Source organism: Bombyx mandarina, chromosome A1, assembly GCF_030267445.1.
Source record: "Bombyx mandarina strain Sakado chromosome A1, ASM3026744v2".
Classification (NCBI taxonomy): Eukaryota; Metazoa; Arthropoda; class Insecta; order Lepidoptera; family Bombycidae; genus Bombyx; species Bombyx mandarina.
The window spans coordinates 7,230,190-7,251,834 of NC_143234.1; the positions used below are offsets into that span (position 1 = coordinate 7,230,190).

Sequence of the window (21,645 nt, forward strand, 5' to 3'; positions counted from 1 at the left end):
GAAAGAATCTAATGTACCTAACATAATCATATGGGTATCGGAGAGATAAAAAGATTATTTCTTCTTTAAACGCAATATAATAGTTTATTAATATAAAAATAAATAAATATAAATAAATATTTACTAACAATCACGCCACGTTAACTGGTCCCGTGGTAAGTTCGTAAAGAACTTGTGTTACAGGTACCAGATAACGGAAATAAATGTAAGATTTTTTATTATACACATACACATATAATATACATCCATAACCCTGGAAAAGACATTTTTATATTTATCATACAAATATCCTCCCTTGGCGGGATTCGAACCCGCGACCCCCTTGTGTAGTGACCATGTCACTTACCACTACACCAGACGGCCGTTAAATTGTTTTTCAAAAAGAATAAAGCTCTAATATCTGAATCTGAAAGAATCTAATGTAACTCACATAATCATACGGGTATTGGAGAGATAAAAAAAGGTTATTTCTTCTTTAAACACAATATAATGGTTTATTAATATCCATAGTGATTGCAAAACTTATTTGAAACTATCGCATTACTATTTCATCTACCAATAAATAAATACTCTTTAAACAAAACCTTCGTTAATTTTTAGTAATGTTTTAAAATATCCCTTCTTGAAGCTAAAGTAAAATAATTAAACACTTATCAATTTTTGAAGCTACATACTACAGTTTTGTATGTGCATAATTAAATTTATTAACATATCGACGCTTGAAAGGCAAACGTGACTAAGCGACAATGCGTGAATTTACAGTAAACTAATTTAAAGTGGAAATACATGAAAAAAATTCTATTTTAACGAATCTAGCTGTAGGATTGAAATGATTTTAATAGACCTAGAAATATATTTTTTTTGCGCATCGAATATTTTTATTCCCTATCATTTATGTATAAAGCAGTTATTGTCGCTTAGTCACGTTTGCCTTGCAAGCGTCGATATGTTTTAAAAAAATATAGGAAAAAAGAAATGGCAGTGTCATAAAGCTGTCTTCAACATGCAATTACTGTTACGTTGTGGTAAGTGAGCGTGGACTGTATTTATTGTTTTGAGATATTTATTTTACCCTTACATGACAAATTAAAGACTTTCGAAAGTTCACGATTGACTTCCACGGTGAAGGAATAACATCGTGTAATAAAAACAAAACCCGCAAAATTATAATTTGCGTAATCACTGGTAGGACCTCTTGTGAGTCCGCACGGGTAGATACCACCACCCCGCCTATTTTCGCCGTGAAGCAGTAATGCGTTTCGGTTCGAAGGGTGGGGCAGCCGTTGTAACTATACTGAGACCTTGAAACTTATATCTCGAGGTGGGTGGCGCATTTACGTTGTAGATGTCTATGGGCTCCAGTAACCACTTAACACCAGGTGGGCTGTTAGCTCGTCCATCCATCTAAGTAATAAAAAAAAACTTTATTTATGAGAAATATAAAATTGATGGCTGGATTTCAAAGAGAATTGGTGTCATGGCGGACGTCGCTCGTCTGACATTTTGACGTTCGGAAATTGAACAAGTATCCATTTAATGAATTAGAAGTTAATTTGACCTCTATACTATTAATTTTATCAGAAAGTATAATAAAATAATTAGTACGAGCAAAGACAGTCGGGTAATCTACATACATACAATAGTTACTAACAAACAAAGATAGTGCCATGCACACGACAAATAAATATATTTAATTTGTAAGTTTTTATCTTATTCCTGAGTTTAACGAACTAGGCCCATTAAAATAGCATTCGTTGAAGTGATAAATTGTTTCTAGATTCTTTTTGAAACTAGAAGAAAATGAATGTAATTTATTAATTAAATTCAAGTTTAAAAACACCAGAAACATTACGACTTGTCCATAGCAATTCTAAAGTTAAATAATAGGTTTTATCGATACTCATTTCAACGTTGTTTATCTACACTGCGGTCGCGTGCTCTTGTAAAAACAAAACCCGATCAGTTTAATGTGTGTGAGACAGAGAATTCAGTCGTTTTAACTGTCTCAATAATGTTATTTGTTTTTAATCAATTCTCGTCGGAATAATTGATACAGGTAATTAATTAATTATAAAATCTCTAATTTCAGTTATTTAAACTTAGTAATTTCTTTAGTTTTCGCGATTCGTAGACACAATTTAAAAATAGTTTTACGGTTTTATTTTACGTTTTTTATTGTCATTATATTATTTCCGAAGCTTACTTTATATACTTTATAGTGTACTTTACATAATTTACAGTTTTCGTGGTCACGTACTAAATAATAAAATGACAATTACATAAAATAATATAATGGCAATTAAAAATACTTTTACGGTTTAATTTTGCGTTTTTTATTGTCATTATATTATTTCCGAAGCTTACTTTACATACTTTATACTTTACACAACTTACAGCTTACTATACAGTTTTCGTGGTCACGGACTAAAATTAAATAATATAATGACAATTACATAAAACATATTTTGAATCAATTAAACATATTGTTAGTAATTTTTGTTAATTTTTATAAACATATGTTCGTAGCGAACAGTTATGAGTCAAGAATTGTTTTCAGTTCTTTTAATGAGCTTTTAAAATGAAAACTTTTTTCTAGAAGGCTTTTTTTTGAAACATCTTGTTTCATGGCGTCACAGTGGAATAAGTCTCACGATATTTTGCAACTATCCCGTTTACATTCATATCGGCATTGTTAAATGTAATAAATAAACAACCGTAGGAATTATTGTAAAATATGCAAATAGCAAGAAGGGTTTTTGTGTATGTAGTTGTAGTATGTATGTAGTTAATATAATATTTATAATGTGAATTTGAAGTCGAGCATGTGGATAGACTTATTTTACTACCTATTCGCATGTAGCCTAAGGTCGTATTCCAGCTACACTGGCTGACAGGTGAACTCACTGGGCTCTGGAGTTGCTAACACTAGCACGAGCAGTCCTTCGCGCTCTCGAGTTGTTAAGTCTCCTTCGGAGGCTTTCGGGCAGCTGCTAGCTAACCCCATCCCTCCTGGCTGAGCCTTTGCTCGCCCATCTGTTCTGGTGAAACTGGAAAGACCTCAGGGCCCTTCAGGGACCTTCAATCATAAAAAAAGGTCCGCGTGCAACTTGCCGTACGTGAATGAAGTGAAACTTCTTTTTCGATGTGTAGTATTGTGGTTTTCTTCATTTATCATTCTTAAATTACATTGCTCTTGTAATAAGGAATGATGTTTATTAGAAATGCGACATCGTCAACATTTATATTATGTTAATTTTAAATTATAGATAGAAAAATAAATATGTATATTTTTTTAAATACTTCACATTAAATTACTCGTTGCTAACGCTAAAAAAACAACCTTGTTGGAAGTCGTATTAGAAGTTTCACTTCAAAAAAAAGCAGTGCTTCGCGGAATCTATCTCCGGATCGGAATAGTGACTCCCTGAGAAGATCCGGCGAGAAACTCAGTGGCTTGTGTCTATGGGGTTAACTATGCGGTGTTTGGGGGTTGGGTGGTCACGACCCTCAGCAATGAGGAATACGATGCAAGGAGAAGGTTTGGGGGTTAGGTGCGGCTATTTCTCCAATCAATCATGAGATTAGGTTCTCGGCCTTGTACAGCTGTACCAGTAGAATCAAATGCGCAATAATGTGATTTTGGTGATGTTACATTACTTAGACAAGAATTTATTAGGTAATAGAGAAGAATTAATGACAATTTTTTTAAGATGCTGTGCGATTTATATTCACTTTATTTTTGTTTTTTTGCTTTTACCTTTTATACAGAAAAAAAAAACTAAAAATATTAACGTATACTAGACCAGGAGTTCCCAAACTTATTTTGTCTTTGAGAATAAATTATATTTTAGCGCCCCCATATTTTCACCTACTCACAAACCATTATAGCGAGAGCTCAGTCGGTGTCTAAGAGTCCTCCTAGATGATATTACAACTCGCCTCCCAGGCCTCTACAGAACGCCCCCATTTTTTTATCTGATCTCATACCGCCCCCCTGCAGCGCCCACAAGGGGCCGTTATCGCCCACTTTGGGAAATGTTGTACTAGACGAATGAATTAGTAAAATTATCACATCGGGTTACTTCGATATTTGTATCAATTATAGAAAAAAAAACAATTGAAAATAGCAGACGATATAACGTGTCTATATATATTTATATGCCGATAGAGACAAAAACTTTAAATGTATCGTAAAAGTGCAAGTGGTTACGGCTCGTCTATACTATCTATAATAATATTATAAAGAGGAAAGATTTGTTTGTTTGTTTGTTTCGAATAGGCTCCGAAACTACTGGACCGATTTGAAAAATTATTTTTCCATTAGAAGCCGACATTGTCCCTGATGAACATAGGCTATTTTATTTTTTATTTTTTTTTATTTAATTTTTTGGTTTCATGTGTGTTTTAATGTTTCCGAAGCGAAGCGAGGGCGGGTCGCTAGTAATATTATAAAGAGGAAAGATTTGTTTGTTTGTTTGTTTGTTTCGAATAGGCTCTGAAACTACTGGACCGATTTGAAAAATTCTTTTTCCATTAGAAGCCGACATTGTCCCTGATGAACATAGGCTACTTTTTTTTTTTTTTTGTTTCATTTGTGTTTTAATGTTTCCGAAGCGAAGCGAGGGCGGGTCGCTAGTAATAATATTATAAAGAGGAAAGATTTGTTTGTTTGTTTGTATTGAATAGGCCCCGAAACTATTGAACCGATTTGAAAAATTCTTTCACTGTTTGGAAGCTACACTATTCCCGAGTGACATAGGCTATAATTTTTATTGAAAAAAATTAGGGGTCCCTAGTGAGCTATAAAGTTGTTATCAAAGCTCACCACCGAGATGGGACCTCACAAAATTAGTGTCATTCTCGAAACATGAGCAGACCTTTCTATTGTATTATAATTTTATAGCTACTTATATATACATATAGAATCGTCCAGCAAGTTTCAGCTGCAAAGCAGCGCGATCCGGCGTAAAGGGTTCGCACATTAAGACAATTAAGACTCAGACCTCATGTCTCAAGGTCGACTGCTGGTTTTTTACTAGTGGTAGGACCTCTTGTGAGTCCGCGTGGGTGAGTACCACCACCCTGCCTATTTCTGCGGTGAAGCAGTAATGCGTTTCGGTTTGAAGGGTGGGGCAGCCGCTGTAACTATACTTGAGACCTTAGAACTTGTATCTCAAGGTGGGTGGCGCATTTACGTTGTAGATGTCTATGGGCTCCAGTAACCACTTAACACCAGGTGGGCTGTGAGCTCGTCCACCCACCTAAGCAATAAAAAAAAACCCATGAGTTCGTTTAACCGTCTATTTAATAAACAAATAAAAATTTCGACTATCTACAGTATTATGGTTATCCATTTATTTAACTCACAATTAACAGATTAGTCGCTACCTATATGTTGGAATTTCATTTAGATACCAAGTCTACACGTAGTGATGATATGAATTAATATTCTATCTAGGATATGCGTAAACAATTGCCATTGATTCAAGTATTGATGTCAATAGACAATCGGACGAGCATTAAAAAGAATAAATTTCAATTTCAAGATTACCTTACATGTAATTAAACCGTAAAGGTAGCGTAAATGGGGCCTATAAAATCAAAGGCAGCTAAATCCAAGTTTGACAAATATTCAGGCAAACTATCAAAATCGGCCCTAAACACGTCATTACGGATCCTACCGATCCATCGAAGTACTGCGCTTGCTAGGGCCAGTGTAGCAACACTCCCGGCTTGAGAATCTGAAATAACTTTATTCGGATAGCTACGATATTCTTTATTTTAAAGCAGATTTATAAAGAATGAGAATATTACTAATAATCTGAATTTTAAATGATAAAACTTTGTTTATTAGTACTTCGTACAGAGTACAAATAAAATTTTTGAACTGAATTTGTTAGAGATTTAGCTGCACTTGTTATAACATGAAAACGCTAAAGCGTGTCCAACTAACTAAACAAGATAGCGCCATTGTTAATCCATTTTACGACATTAAGGCGTTTAGCTGCCTTTGATTTTATAGGCCTCAAAATACAATTCACGAAAACTGAAGAAAAGTACTTTAGAAAAAGAGCCTTACATCCATGCATTTTGGCCATACGCATGCATTACGCATGCATATTATATACAAGTTTGGAAAGTTTACGTAACGAAAGTAAGTAACGTACGTAAAGAATGACTAGATGATGCACGTTTTTTTTTTATAACGCCATCTTGTTGTGTCTTTAAAGCAGTAAAAATAGTATTATTATTCGCCAATAGATGTCGGGAAGAGTCATAAAGTTGATTATCGATATTGAAAACACGAATAAAACAACATTATCTGAAAATAAATCGTAGCTACAGCGATTTATCGCCCCCGAAATCCCCTGTATACTAAATTTTATGAAAATCGTTGGAGCCGTTTCCGAGATTCAGATTATATACATATTATTATATACTAATTTATTTATTTATTTAATACAAGGAGAACCAACAGCCAACTAACAAAGTATAATAATATAACAAATAATAGAAACATAAAGCCAATTAAAGGTTCTCACCAATATAGTATAGTAATATACAAGAATTGCTCTTTTAAAGGTATACGATTAAGTAAAATACTAAAAATATTAAAATGTAGAACGAGCGCCATCTGTGATTCGGGAACAAAACTAAAACTGTCAGTGACAGCTACTTGATATGCTATGATGGTATATAATTTATAATATGAATGTTACTACTCTTTTTGAGACATGGAGTCAAAGTCTCCGTTATATTGGAAGTCCCACGCTTCAAACCGACACCCGTTAAACTGTTTCGCGGCAGAAATGGACAGTATGGTGGTAACTATCCATGTGGGCTCGGAAGACGTCCCACCACCAGTTTTTAAGGTGTCATCAGACATCTTGCAGTTACAGCTTTAGCATACGTTAATTGTTTTAAGTTTTCGGGTTTATGTAAATTGTAAACACACTATTATTTACTATTTTTAAGTAATAAGCACCCGATATTTCGACTGATTCAAGCTTCATGATTGGTGTCCTGTATAATCCCATCATCGATAGTAATCGATACCCATTTGATCGACACAAATACAGGTTTAGATTATAGAGCGGGTCAAAGAATGAATATATACATACTCGTACATACCTATACATAACGGAGACATGAAAAGCCGCGATAGCAAAAATATTGATGCCATTGTAATGTGGGTGTGATGGAGGATGTTACGAATACCACGGACTGCTATGAGGACTAACAGTACGTACATTTTAATGGAGCTAAACATCCGAAAAAGGCTCTCCGCCATCTGCTGGGAACGTTTTATGAGCTTCTTCGGACACATTTTGAAGTCGTCGTGGCCTAAAGGATAAGACGTCCGGTGCATTCGTGTTGAAGCGATGCACCGGTGTTCGAATCCCGCAGGCGGGTACCAATTTTTCTAATGAAATATGTACTCAACAAATGTTCACGATTGACTTCCACGGTGAAGGAATAACATCGTGTAATAAAAATCAAACCCGCAAAATTATAATTTGCGTAATTACTGGTGGTAGGACCTCTTGTGAGTCCGCGCGGATAGGTACCACCGCCCTGCTTATTTCTGCCGTGAAGCAGTAATGCGTTTCGGTTTGAAGGGTGGGGTAGCCGTTGTAACTATACTGAGACTTTAGAACTTGTATCTCAAGGTGGGTGGCGCGTCTACGTTGTAGATGTCTATGGGCTCCAGTAACCACTTAACATCAGGTGGGCTGTGAGCTCGTCCACCCATCTAAGCAATAAAAAAAAAAAAAAAAAAAAAACATTATGCGGTCTCCCAGACATGAATTAGAGAAGCTCATAATTGCGGGTCGCATAGAGATCACGCGTGCCATGGGCAGACCACCAGCCAGATGGTCAGATCTAGTAAGAGAAGCACTAGGTGGTAGTCTGTATCATGCGGTTCATCATGCTACTCATGATCGAACACTGTGGAGGAAAGTCAAATGTAGTCGCGATCCTCAGCAGTAAGGGAACGATGAAGAAGAAGACTTACCTATAGGTATAGGGTTCGAAAACATTACCTTTCTCACGCAGTCGAGTAAAACCAACAAAATGGTTTTATTTTAATTGACCATGAAACTTTAAGTCAGCTCCTTAAATACGTGTACCGTAAATTCGCAAGTCATAAACAACTAATTAATTTTTTATCGTACTCATTCAATGAAATATATCTGTGTATCAACTATTTAGCGGCTTGCGTTCAAAAGTATCAAATGTTTCCCAATGTTCAAATCGAAACGCATGACCACTACGCGGCGGACATAGGTTTTTAAATCAACTCGTGATATAATACGCTCATCAGAATTTACATTACTTTTAGTTAAACAAACTTATGTAATACTATTATTGAAAACGTTTCCCAGCCGGCATAAATGTAACCAAACCCAGCGCAAGACATTGTCCATCGGAAATTGCGTTACGGATACGACACACTCTACGGCCAAGTGGAGACAACGCAGACTTGGAAGCGCTCGGGTAGCCGTTAGTAAATCCCACCCCTCCTGGCTGAGCCGTTGCTCACTCACCTGGAAAGGCTTCCGGACACCAGTAATCCTTCAATCATAAAAAGACAACGCAGTAGAGATCGCTTTTGAGTGACAACCGCGTGGCAGGAGACGACCTGGTCGCCTTGTACGCTTTTGGCGACGCACCGTGCAGAGCGAAATGAGGACTGCCGGCTTAACCTGGAGTAATATTAGGAAGCAACCGCAAGACAGGGTGAAGTGGAGACAACTTGTGAGGGCCCTATGTACCAGCGGCGTACCCTAGGATTACAAAATCCCAACCTGGTGCTTAGTGGTTCTTCAATTACAGAATTAAGAATTACGTCGGTATAATGATTAGTATAAAAACAGTTTTTTCTTAATTACATTAAGTTCCTTTGTTACCTTGATTAAGTTAATGTTTCTGTATCTAAAGCGTCTAAAAATAGACTTCGAAGTTCTCGTTAAAATACCAGCTCGTATCTGAGTCACTTAGTAGTTTTATGTTCTTTTGTCACTTTTTTTTCCATTCACTTGTGTAGAACAGAGCGGTGAGCAATTGATAAAAAGATTGGCTCCATTTCTATGCCTTTTATTCTTATTATCGAGAAGAAGAAAGAAGGGGATTTTTCTTGCTTATTTAGTACATTAACTCTTAATGTTAGGAGTGTGTACGTTCTTCCTTATACTCTATTAAAACCTATACTTCATATTGTTGTATATACATAGCAGTAACAATAGTTGAGTCACATATCAATAGTTCATTTATATGTATATCATTTATATGCATATACGTTTGGTACTAGATGTGTTAATTATGACCCGCGCCAATAAAGTGTACTTCGCAACGTCGCAACTGACACTTTAAAATGTTTCGCTTTCACTGTTTTACAAATTATTTTATAAATAAAAATACTAAATGCAGGGCTGAGATGATATGGTCACGTAGAAAGGAGGCCACCTGACTACGTAGGAAATTTGGCACTGCTGCTCGACCTCCCCAATCGGAGACCTAGAGGAGACCAAGTCAAAGTGGAAAGTAGTGCTGAAGGACAAGAGGGAACGTAATCTCACTGACGAGGATGTCGAAGACAGAGCTAACTGGAGGAATAGAATGAGAAAATATGCCCCACAACAATGTGGGATAAGTACCTAGGAAGAGAGAGATATGCTGTCAAAGCTATCAAAATAGAACGCACGTAATTGTAATAGTGGAGAGAATGTGGGCTTTTGCAACGGCTGGACTTTTTGTCCCTACGTGACCATGAAGAGTGTTAGAGCGCCTCTTACTTCGCTTCAACAAGACATGCAGACTGACAACTCTAGTAGACTTTTGGTCTGTGTAACCATCCTCAAACAACTCAATTACGTAATGGTGTTGATGACAAGTAATTAAAAATGGCTAATGGTGTCGTAATAATGATGTTAGTTCAAGATTCAGACAATGGATAGCGTGATCTGTTTTTTTAATGGAATGTTTGTTAATTATTATGTAGTATGTAGCAAACATAGAGTCGTATTGAGTAGTATAATGAAATTCTATTATAAAATCAAGCTGGTAAGGCAACGATGTCTTTATCTATTCATAAATAAGATTTACTTTCACGGTACGATATAGAATGGAGAAGAGTTTTAGCGCACTTGTACGATATCTGGGCAAAAGGTTTTACCCCCTAAGAGCTTTGACATTTATATTTAAGAATCAAATTACTTTTTTAATCGTTTTAGTTGGGTAGACAAGTTCACGGTTCGAAAAGGGTATCGGAGTTCTTAGTTCTTAACTTGGTAATTTACGCCATCCATCTTTAGATATAATAAGGTCGAATTCGTGTTGCAACGTTTTTGGCCTCTAGATCAAACGGGACACATAATAACAGCGTTACAGTATTTTGGTCAGTATACAATGATTAAGACTGGTTTTACGACCTAAATTTTTTTTTATTGCCTTTGTAGGCAGACGAGCGTACGGTCCACCTGATGGTGAGTGGTTACCGTCGCCCATGGACTTCAGCAATGCCAGGGGCAGAGCCAAGCCGCTGCCTACCGTTAATTATGTAATGTCGTACACTATTCTATTCGTCTTCGTATTTCCAACGTTACAAAAATTTTACAGTTCACAGTGGTCCGTGCGAAATGAAACTGTAAAAGGAGTTTTAAATATGACAGTAATTAAATAGAAATAAGACCGATTTGCTAGTCCATTGATTTTAATTAGCGCGCAACTACAAAGAGATTTTGAATAGGAACAAATTCTACCGCTATGTATAAGCACAGAAATTCTTTACTATAAACCAAATGCTATTTCATAAACGGCCGTCTGGTGTAGTGGTAAGTGACATGGTCACTACACAAGGGGGTCGCAGGTTCGAATCCCGCCAAGGGAGGATATTTGTATGATAAATATAAAAATGTCTTTTCAATGGTTATGGATGTATATGAAATATATTTATGTGTATAATAAAAATATTACATTTATTTCCGTTATCTGGTACCTGTAACACAAGTTCTTTACGAACTTACCACGGGACCAGTTAACGTGGCGTGATTGTTAGTAAATATTTATTTATAAAAAAAGAGAAAAATCGGGCACATTACATACATTAGGGGTCTATAGATACGTTTTTACAGATTCTATCAAACACGCAAACAAATCTTTTCTAATAATAAGTAAAAAAACTTGTTTCAGATAAAACGATGGTAGAACCAGTGGCCGCTGATAAGCCAAAGGATGAAGGATCCCCGAATGTAATGGAAAATGAATCAGATATAGCTGATATAAATCAGGAAAACCAAACAGCGGGAGAAAATGTTGAAACGAAGGAGAATTATAAGAAGAATCTGCGTATATCAAGCAGCAATGGACTGGGATTAATGGAAGACAAGGAGGCACCAAAAGGAGACGTGTTGCTGACAGATTCGAAGACTGTGATACGTTTTTCGCCCATCTGGAAACAGGTAAACATTATTTTTGTCGTAAAATATGACGTACCGACGATTTTAAATTTATTTGCCACAAAGCTAGTAGAAGAATGAAATAATAAAATTGCTTTATTTTAATCGATAAATATTATACTATGCCATTACATTATTTGCTATGTTAAATTTCAGTCACGAAATTCAAGATCTCGGGTCAAAATTTAATATCCTATATATCGACGCTTGAAAGGCAAAAGTGACTAAGCGACAATAACTGATTTGTAGATAAACGATAGGCAATAACCATATTCGATGCGCAAAAAATATATATTTCTAGGTCTATTAAAATCATTTCAATCCTACAGCTACTAGCTAGATTCTACTACAGCTGGATTCGTTAAAATAATTTTTGTTTTCATGTATTTCAACTTAAAATTAGTCTACTGTAAAGTTCACGCATTGTCGCTTAGTCATGTTTGCCTTTCAAGCGTCGATATGTATAGTCAATTGAAAAAATCCATAGCACAATGTGCATTTAAGATTTCATTCGTACCTATATCTTAAGATTTTTATCAGCATTTACACTATTGTGTTTTTGGTCACGGAAATATCTAATTTTTTTATTTTATTTTTTATTTTTTATTGCTTAGCTGTGTGGACGAGCTCACAGCCCACCTGATGTTAAGTGGTTACTGGAGCCCATAGACATCTACAACGTAAATGCGCCACACACCTTGAGATATAGTTCTAAGGTCTCAGTATAGTCACAACGGCTGCCCCACCCTTCAAACCGAAACGCATTACTGCTTCACGGCAGAAATAGGCGGGGCGGTGGTACCTACCCGTGCGGACTCACAAGAGGTCCTACCACCAGTAATTACGCAAATTATAATTTTGCGGGTTTCATTTTTATTACACGATGTTATTCCTTCACCGTGGAAGTCAATCGTGAACATTTGTTGAGTACGTATTTCATTAGAAAAATTGGTACCCACCTGCGGGATTCGAACACCGGTGCATCGCTTCAACACGAATGCACCGGACGTCTTATCCGTTAGGCCACGACGACCACAATAATATGGCCGCGAATTAGTCATATTAGCTAATAAAAAGCCCATTTTGAAACTGGGTGTCGCAATATAGAAATGGCGGTTATTCCATATTACGGCCAAAAGCATGACTGTTCTGCAGCCCAAACATACACGTGTGTGTATTTAAATTTAGCGATACATTAGGTTAAGGACTATTAAATTATTAAACTACCCATGGCTAATCCTCATAGTGTAGGCACCAGTAATGCATCATCTGAAATGTTTATTTTCCCCTAATTCGGTTATAAATAACATAACACAATGATGCCTTAAACTATAGAGGATAATGATATCTGTACCTCACAATCTAAATATGGCAAACATAGATTTTCATGTTATCCGAAATGCGCTTTACAAGAATAACGAGAATATTGTTACGCCGGTAAGAGTAACGCCATTTATCGCCAAATAGCCGAACGAATGTCGAAGCCATCTATTGTCAGGTAGCAGAAACACACACATCAAAACTACTCTACTTGCCCAGAATCTACTCGATAAATCGAAAGATGTCGTATCGATTATAAAGCCGTTGCAGAGATGGCACGCAGTCAGTCAGTAATCGGAACTACTCGAAGCGAAACAGCGATTGGATCACCTGAAGCGAAGTGGAAGAATTGAATTGAGAATTTTAAAGTGTTCGATAAGTGTTTTAAGTGTTGAATAGAGTTTAAATTTATATTTCGGTAGAACTTTTATTTATCCCGAACCCCAGCTCGTAATAATATGCGTAAAACTCTCTGTATACCCAAAAATATAAATGTTAAAAGACTCCTCGTTGAACTGCTGTTGAAACGTTTCCAGGGCTTAGCCGCATCGGCACCGATTCTGTTAACTTTCGCTGCGGGTTTGACATCCGGCTTCTCGGCCATTTTGCTACCACAGTTGGAGATCGAAGCTGGACCCATTCCGGCAGATGAAGAAACAACGTCATGGATAGGTTAGTGATACTTGTGTTCTCTAAAATTTGTAACACTATACGGTTACTGTTAGCATTTTCATATAAAATATTACAGCAGTTCTTTCTTCTGCTGTATTTATAAATGAAAATAAGAGTTATGTACTTATTGTTTTGACTATATTTAATAATTAATATTTCAGCTTCAATGGCTGCACTTCCAATGGCTCCCGGCTGCCTTATATCTGGATGGATGTTTGAAAGATTTGGAAGAAGGACAGCTCAATTCATCGTTTGTGCCCCTTTCTTGCTGGGATGGATCCTCATGGCAGTAGCAAATAACCTGACTCTTATGTTATGTGGTAGATTTTTCACAGGACTATGCGTAGGATTGATAGGCCCTTTGGGACCAGTGTATATAGGTGAAACTTCAGAACCGAAATATCGAGGTTTCTTCCTCGCTGCGATTTCACTAGCGATAGCATTAGGCATAATTTTCGCGCATATTCTCGGCACATTCATATCATGGCAGTGGACTGCGGTCATCTGTGCCCTGTTTCCAATATTAAATATAGTCTTACTGATTTTTGTACCAGAAAGTCCCACTTGGTTAATATCGAAAGGTCGCATTGAGGAGGGTTCCAAGGTTTATTACTGGTTAAGAGGGTATAGTGATGAAGCGAAAGATGAATTGAAAGGTATAATTGATTGTAGATTAGCAAGGGATGCTGCCCCAGTAGAAACTTGGAAAGACAAAGTGCTTTATTTTAAAAGCCCGGAACTAATTAAGCCATTGATAATCATGATAATATTCTTTGCCACATGTCAATTCGCCGGTACAAATGCTTTTGCATTTTATTCTATAGGTATTATTCAAAAAGCTGTAGATAAAAGTATAGATAAATATGTCGCAATGTTCGTAATGGATTTGTTGAGACTGATAGCTTCTGTAGTAGCCTGTGTTATATGCAAACAGTATGGTCGAAGACCCTTATGTTTCATCAGCGGGGGCTTAACAACAATATCAATGGTAGGACTATCAATGTTTTTATATCTAAAACCCGAAAATATGGCCTGGATACCTCTCTCATGTTTAATGCTCTACATTTGTGCCATTTCAATTGGCTTAGTTCCACTGCCTTGGATGATGTGTGGTGAGATCTTTCCGACTAAAGTTCGAGGATTAGGATCTGGGATCAGTTCGGCTATGGCGTTTGTGTGTTTCTTTATAGTAGTTAAAACTGCACCGGGTATGATGACGTATTTAGGCGAAGTTTTCACTTTCTCGTTTTATGGGACAGTCGCATTCTTTGGAACAATAATATTATTCTTTGCGCTACCAGAGACTAAAGGAAAGAGCCTACAGGAGATAGAAGAAAAATTTAAAAGTAAGAAGAGTAATGACTCAAAAGTATAATATTTCTCAATGTTTTAAACGAAAGATAATATTTTGTGCTAGTAAGTCGGATTGAAGACGACACGTGCACAGAAAGATGTTAGATTTTGATGACAAAAGACGGAGGTTCTGGATACAAGAACGCAATAAACTAAAAATAAGCCAACGACGAATAAAATTTACGGTTATGTTAATGACATTTTCTCATGTACCAGCTGTTTTGGAACATTTTACAAGTTAGGTAATCAGTAATCGCGCAAGTTGTTTTTGCCGAAACTGGCATGAAATCGACATCCAGTGAATTCAATTTGAATCCATAAAATCCTTATTAGTTTTTATTATTTTTGTATTTTTATACTATTAGTATTGAATAAGTATTCGCTCAAAGTGATAGTTAGTTCTAAGTCTGTGATGTTTCTGTACATAATATTAAATATTTTAAAATATTGCTTGGTTTTTCCTTTTGGAGAAAAGTTTTGTTTGTTAAGTAAGTATATACATTATGTTGAATATTGACTTTGTGCTTGACGGTCTCTCAACACGCAGACACAATTTGAATGTATCTGCTTACTATGAGATATGAAACTGAAGTCTCATTTGTACGATTAGTTTAATATTACCGAATAATAAACATTACTAAGTAATATAATGACGAATCAGTCGAGCGCCTTGTGGTGCAAGGTATGATTGAGGGTACAAAATCGCGCGGCAGACCACCGTAATGGGAGCGACTAAATAAAGACAGCTTCAAAAGGTGAACCGATAAGAGGAGCAGGCCGAGGTAATGAGAAGTAGGCGTATCTGCCAACCCGTCGCTGGCTTCTTACACGCGGCAGAATGCAAGAAACGTGACTGGTGGACGACGCGTAATGGCGACGGTCGGCCTAACGACTTAAAAGCTCTCCTCTAAATTATTTGTGTTCACTAAACCGGTATAACACTCGCACAACGACGAGAATGATCATCCGTAGGAGTTCGTAAGAGAAAAAGTCCAAAGTAGTAAAAGTCCCAGGTAGTAAAAGTCCAAAAAAATATTAAGGTGAATAAATGAATGGCCTAAAGGATAAGATGCTCGATGCATTCGTATGCATCCAAGGGATACGACGGTGTTCGAATCACGCAAGCAGGTACCAATTTTTCTAATTATATACGTATTTAACGTAGCAGCAGCAGCGTTTCGGTTTGAAGGGTGGAGCAGCCGAAAACAGGGACCTATTTAAAGTCCCAAGATGGGTGGTGTAATTTACCTTATTGATTTCGATGGACTCCAGTGGCCTTAACACTATGTGGATCATTCAACTCTCTTAGCGATAGATAATAATAAAAAATGTATTTCCGCACGCAGAGTGGCGCAACATATTCAAAAATTATAATTTTTTCTAAGTAAATATGTATCTAATTTACTAAGAAAGTAATTGACTGTCTTTTTGGATTGAAATATTTCTCAATTGCTTGCTGAGTGAAATTTTTTATATGGTCTCCCACTATACGAGGAGGTACGTTGCGAACTAAATTCCTACGTTTTCCATTACGTTCCGAATAAGTTCGTTGTCCATTATAGTCTTTAGAGTATTTTCATATAATAGCTGATTCTGTTTAGGGGCCTTTTTTTTTTATTGCTTAGATGGGTGGACGAGCTCACAGCCCACTTGGTGTTAAGTGGTTACTGGAGCCCATAGACATCCACATCGTAAATGCGCCACCCACCTTGAGATATAAGTTCTAAGGTCTCAAGTATAGTTACATCGGCTGCCCCACCCTTCAAACCGAAACGCATACTGCTTCACGGCAGAAAAAGGCAGGGTAGTGGTACCCACCCGCGCGGATTCACAAGAGGTCCCACCACCAGTAATTACGCAAATTATAATTTTGCGGGTTTCATTTTTATTACACGATTGTATTCCTTCACCCTGGAAGTCAATCGTGAACATTTGTTGAGTACGTATTTCATTAGAAAAAATGGTACCCGCCTGAGATTCGAACACCGGTGCATTGCTTAGCACGAATGCACCGTACGTCTTATCCGTTAGGCCACGACGACTTCAAAGTCTATCTAGGCGAGTCAGTAGCTGTTTACTAGTTACTGGACGTTTTGTGAGTCCTCACGGGTGGATACCATCGCCCTGCTTATTTCTGCCGTGAAGCAGTAATGCGTTTCGATTTGAAGGGTGAAGCTACCGTTGCACTGTAAAAATTGAGACCTTAGAACTCATATCTCCAGGTAAGTGGCCGAAACGTCGGAAAACGAATCAGATAAGTTTCACAATTCAGTTTTGTGTTCCAATTACCAGACGGCAATAATGTGATTTCGATCTGTGATTATACCTATTATCATATCGAAGTCAGTGTGGTGATTGTGTTAATAAGTGATAAGAGAGTCAAATCTATTTAATCATCAATCAATTAATGAGTAATGTGGCTTTACTGAATTGCAATTAATTAAATCCATTGCACCCATTCTATGTTGGGATTTTATTTATCTTTTTAACGTTGCTCACGCACCATTTAAAAATTGAGTTGAAGCGTCGGGTTCGGACTCTTTATCGAACCTGAAGGATTTTTGTACATATAATATGGATATGGACTATTTCGGAATGAATCTATACTAATATTATAAAGAGGAACGATTTGTTTGTTTGTTTGTATTGAATAGGCTCCGAAATTACTGAACCGATTTGAAAAATTAAACAATAAACAGTTTTAGTGAACTGTACAAAACTGCTCTCTTTTTAATACGGTTTTATTAGCTTCAGATGTATGTATGTTTGTAACGGAATATTTTGATGATTTTGATCCCCTTCAAAACGTCGGATTAACTCGAAATTTTGTATACTTATTAAGGACCGATGACAATTCAATATTTAAAAAAAAAATGTAATTGAGAAAATTGAAATTCAACTAAAAAATAAAAAATAAATAATAGTAAAAAAAACTTACAAAATACGATTTTATGGAAAATCCGACTAAAAAATAGAAAGTAAATTTTGATAAATTCACAACAATAACAATAAAATAATTTTTTCTTACACTATTTTTAATTCAAATTTATTTTTTTCATAAAAGCGTATTTTGTAAGTTTTTTAAACTATTATTTGTTTACTGAATGTCAGACTTCACTTCATGACACTGAAGAAAAATCCTTTTTAAAAACTAAAGAGTTTTAAACAATAAAGGTTTTTCTTTACATACATACATACACATACATAGATAATGTATTTGATAGTATGGATGTATAAACGAACGGATCTCATAGACATAGGCCGCTACCATATTATGTGTTTTGGAGGCGACCTCTGATCAAAGGAAAGGGTAAGGAACATATTGATACAGACTTAAGATAGCCATTGCGCTGGCTTATCTAGTAGTTGGGGATTTTAGCTATGGATGAACTAAATTAATATATATTCACCCAACACTATCGGAGTTATTATTTTTGTTAACACATAATATATTATTTTCGAGGTATCGGATCTGGACCGAATCTTATGTTTTTCCAGTGGTCGGTAATGCAGAAGAAAATCCTTGAGTGACTTTTTTTATTTTTTATTTCTTAGATTGGTGAACGAGCTCACAGACCACCTGATGTTAAGTGGTTACTGGAGTCCATAGAGATCTACAACGTAAATGCGCCACATGCCCACCTTGAGATATAAGTTCTAAGATCTCAGTATAGTTACAACGGCTGCCCCACCCTTCAAACCGAAACGCATTACTGCTTCACGGCAGAAATAGGCAGGGCGGTGGTACCTACCCGCTCGGACTCACAAGAGTTAACCACCAGTAATTACGCGAATTATAATTTTGCGGGTTTGATTTTTATTACACGATGTCATTCCTTCACCGTGGAAGTCAATCGTGAATTAGTTCAGTACGTATTTCATTAGAAAAATTGGTACCCCGCCTGAGATTCGAACGAAAAATTACAATCCTTCATAAAAGCATAAAATGTAATCATTAATCAATGTCAGGATGTATTACGTGATCTCGTTAAAATCGCAGTGTTAAAATTATGATACACTAGCGGACCCGGGGAACTTTGTCCCGCCACACGGTTTGTTTCAAACACATCAACCAGTCAACTTCAAAATTCTACTATAATTAACACAGTTAACCATAGAATATATTACGTTTAGCTGTCAGTTGCCTTTTGTTATAGTGACCACGTTTTATGTCAAGTCCCACGGGAATGTGATAAAAAGTATCCTATGTCCTTCTCCTGATTCTAAGCTACCTCCTCACCAATTTTCAGCCAAATCAGTTCAGTCGTTCTTGAGTTATAAATAGTGTAACTAACACGACTTTCTTTTATATATATATTCCTTCCGAGAGTATTGGGATACTTGAGGTCAACATTTCGAGCGATGTCCAGTTTCGGAGTCATTTGGAAGGCAAAGACAAGTTGGCGTCCAAAATGCTGGGAGTCCTCAACAGAGCGAAGCGGTACTTCACGCCTGGACAAAGGCTTCTGCTTTATAAAGCACAAGTCCGGCCTCGCGTGGAGTACTGCTCCCATCTCTGGGCCGGGGCTCCCAAATACCAGCTTCTTCCATTTGACTCCATACAGAGGAGGGCCGTTCGGATTGTCGATAATCCCAGTCTCACGGATCGTTTGGAACCTCTGGGTCTGCGGAGGGACTTCGGTTCTCTCTGTATTTTATACCGTATGTTCCATGGGGAGTGCTCTGAGGAATTGTTCGAGATGATACCGGCATCTCGTTTTTACCATCGCACCGCCCGCCATCGGCGTAGAGTTCATCCGTACTACCTGGAGCCACTGCGGTCATCCACAGTGCGTTTCCAGAGATCTTTTTTGCCACGTACCATCCGGCTATGGAATGAGCTCCCCTCCACGGTGTTTCCCGAGCGCTATGACATGTCCTTCTTCAAACGAGGCTTGTGGAGAGTATTAAGCGGTAGGCAGCGGCTTGGCTCTGCCCCTGGCATTGCTGAAGTCCATGGGCAACGGTAACCACTCACCATCAGGGGGGCCGTACGCTCGTCAGCCTACAAGGGCAATAAAAAAAAAAAAAAAGTTTATATATATATAGATTTTATCGATACTGATTTCAACGTCTTGGACTTATGTACGTGGCGGACGCGCGTTGCTGTAAAAAAAAATACCGAATTAGTTTAATGAGTGCGAGTCAAAGAATTCGGTCGTCATAATTATTTTGATTATATTATATACGATTACATTTCAAAATACTTATCATATGTGTTATTATTCGAATTAAGTGAGAAGTGATAATCAACACGTTGACCAGGTATAGTTGTTATTATAAACATTAAAGTTTCCTTTTATTGTTAAGTTTAGTTGGTACCTATTCATGTTGAATGTTTATAGCTGTTTTTAGATATACATAATATATATTTTCAATAATTTTTTTATTTAAATTTAATTACTGCTTCTGGTTAGCGTTTCTCTTTTTTTTATTGCCCTTGTAGGCAGACGAGCATACAGCCCACCTGATGGTGAGTGGTTACCGTCGCCCATGGACCTCAGCAATACCAGGGGTAGAGCCAGGCCGCTGCCTACTGCCTGTTTGCTTGATTTAGCTTTAAATGGGTACTGGATTAAAATTGTTATTTATGAATTGTTCAATATTATTTTGTAAATGCTTATTACCACAATTTTTAGATTTAATTAGTTTCCGAAATTAAATAAGCACTACTTAAGCGGATCACGGGTACACTGAAAATTGCATTTCCTAATCGCAGGATGATAGGAAGGAGCAAGGCGAATCTGTTTACCCTCGGCTTAGTCCGTTTCTGGTTTTTTTTTTTTTGATGAGATGTGTGGACGAGCTCACAGCCCACCTGGTGTTAAGTGGTTACTGGAGCCCATAGACATCTACAACGTAAATACTGCCACTTACCTTGAGATATGAGTTCTAAGGTCTCAGGTATAGTTACAACGGCTGCCCTACCCTTCAAGCCGAAACGCATTACTTCTTCACGGCAGAAATAGGCGGGGTGGTGGTAACAACCCGTGCGGACTGACATGAAGTCCAACCACCAGTAATTACGCAAATTACAATTTTGCGGGCTTAATTTTTTATTACACGATGCTATTCCTTCACCGTGGAAGTCAATCGTGAACATTTGTTAAGTACGTATTTCATTAGAAAAATTGGTACCCGCCTGCGGGATTTGAATATCGGTGCATCGCTAGATACGAATGCACCGGACGTATTATCCTTTAGGCCACGACGACTTCAAACTACCACCTACCGTGGTGCTACCACTGAAACTCTATGATTTCTCTCGACTCCAATGTATTAAAAGTCATACTAAGAACTCATAAAATAGAATTTTAGTTTCGGTTTTTTTTTATTGCGAGTCCATCCAGTTGTTAATAGTAGCAGTTCGAACCCAGAGACCAACCACAGAATGTGAATGCGGCCCTTAAGAGACGATATAAAAGTTTCAATTGAAATTATTGTCACGTTTCACCGAACTCTTCAAATACGTCACTGTTGCGCGGCAGGGTGGTGGTATCTACCTGTTACAGCTTAAAGTACATCCTACCACCAATAAACACGTAAAATACAATTTTAGCAAGTTGAATTTGTGTTACCCAATGTTATTTCTTTATCATAAACATTATTCATGAGCATGTGTTAAGTAATTGTTTTTGTTTAACATTGCCACCTGCCTCCGGTCATTGAACTTCAGCAATGCCACTTAATATCATGACACCGAGCGTACTTCAATTGATTCTAACAAAGATACCGACTTCGTGATCCAAATTTGGTTACTGAATGTCGTCACGACGTGTCTATTAAAGAAAACCATAATATTAAGAATATACAATTCTAATTGTGTCGAATTCGCAATGAC

The 21,645-nt window shown here is 37.1% G+C and overlaps 1 protein-coding gene across 1 annotated transcript; it reads left to right on the plus strand.

Moving 5' to 3' along the window:
• Positions 1 to 1,902: 1,902 nt before the first annotated feature.
• ST3 (sugar transporter protein 3) lies at positions 1,903 to 15,253 on the plus strand. Its single transcript, XM_028188337.2, has 4 exons — positions 1,903 to 2,056; positions 11,194 to 11,462; positions 13,316 to 13,451; positions 13,613 to 15,253. The coding sequence occupies exons 2-4, from the start codon at positions 11,202 to 11,204 to the stop codon at positions 14,824 to 14,826; spliced, it is 1,611 nt and encodes a 536-aa protein (XP_028044138.2). The 5' UTR covers positions 1,903 to 2,056; positions 11,194 to 11,201; the 3' UTR covers positions 14,827 to 15,253.
• Positions 15,254 to 21,645: the final 6,392 nt, after the last annotated feature.

Coding starts and splice junctions, on each gene's coding strand:
- ST3 (XM_028188337.2), top strand. CDS start 11,202: ATGGTAGAACCAGTGGCCGCTGATAAGCCAAAGGATGAAGGATCCCCG. Junction 11,463..13,315: donor TTTCGCCCATCTGGAAACAG/GTAAACATTATT, acceptor AAACGTTTCCAG/GGCTTAGCCGCATCGGCACC. Junction 13,452..13,612: donor AGAAACAACGTCATGGATAG/GTTAGTGATACT, acceptor TTAATATTTCAG/CTTCAATGGCTGCACTTCCA.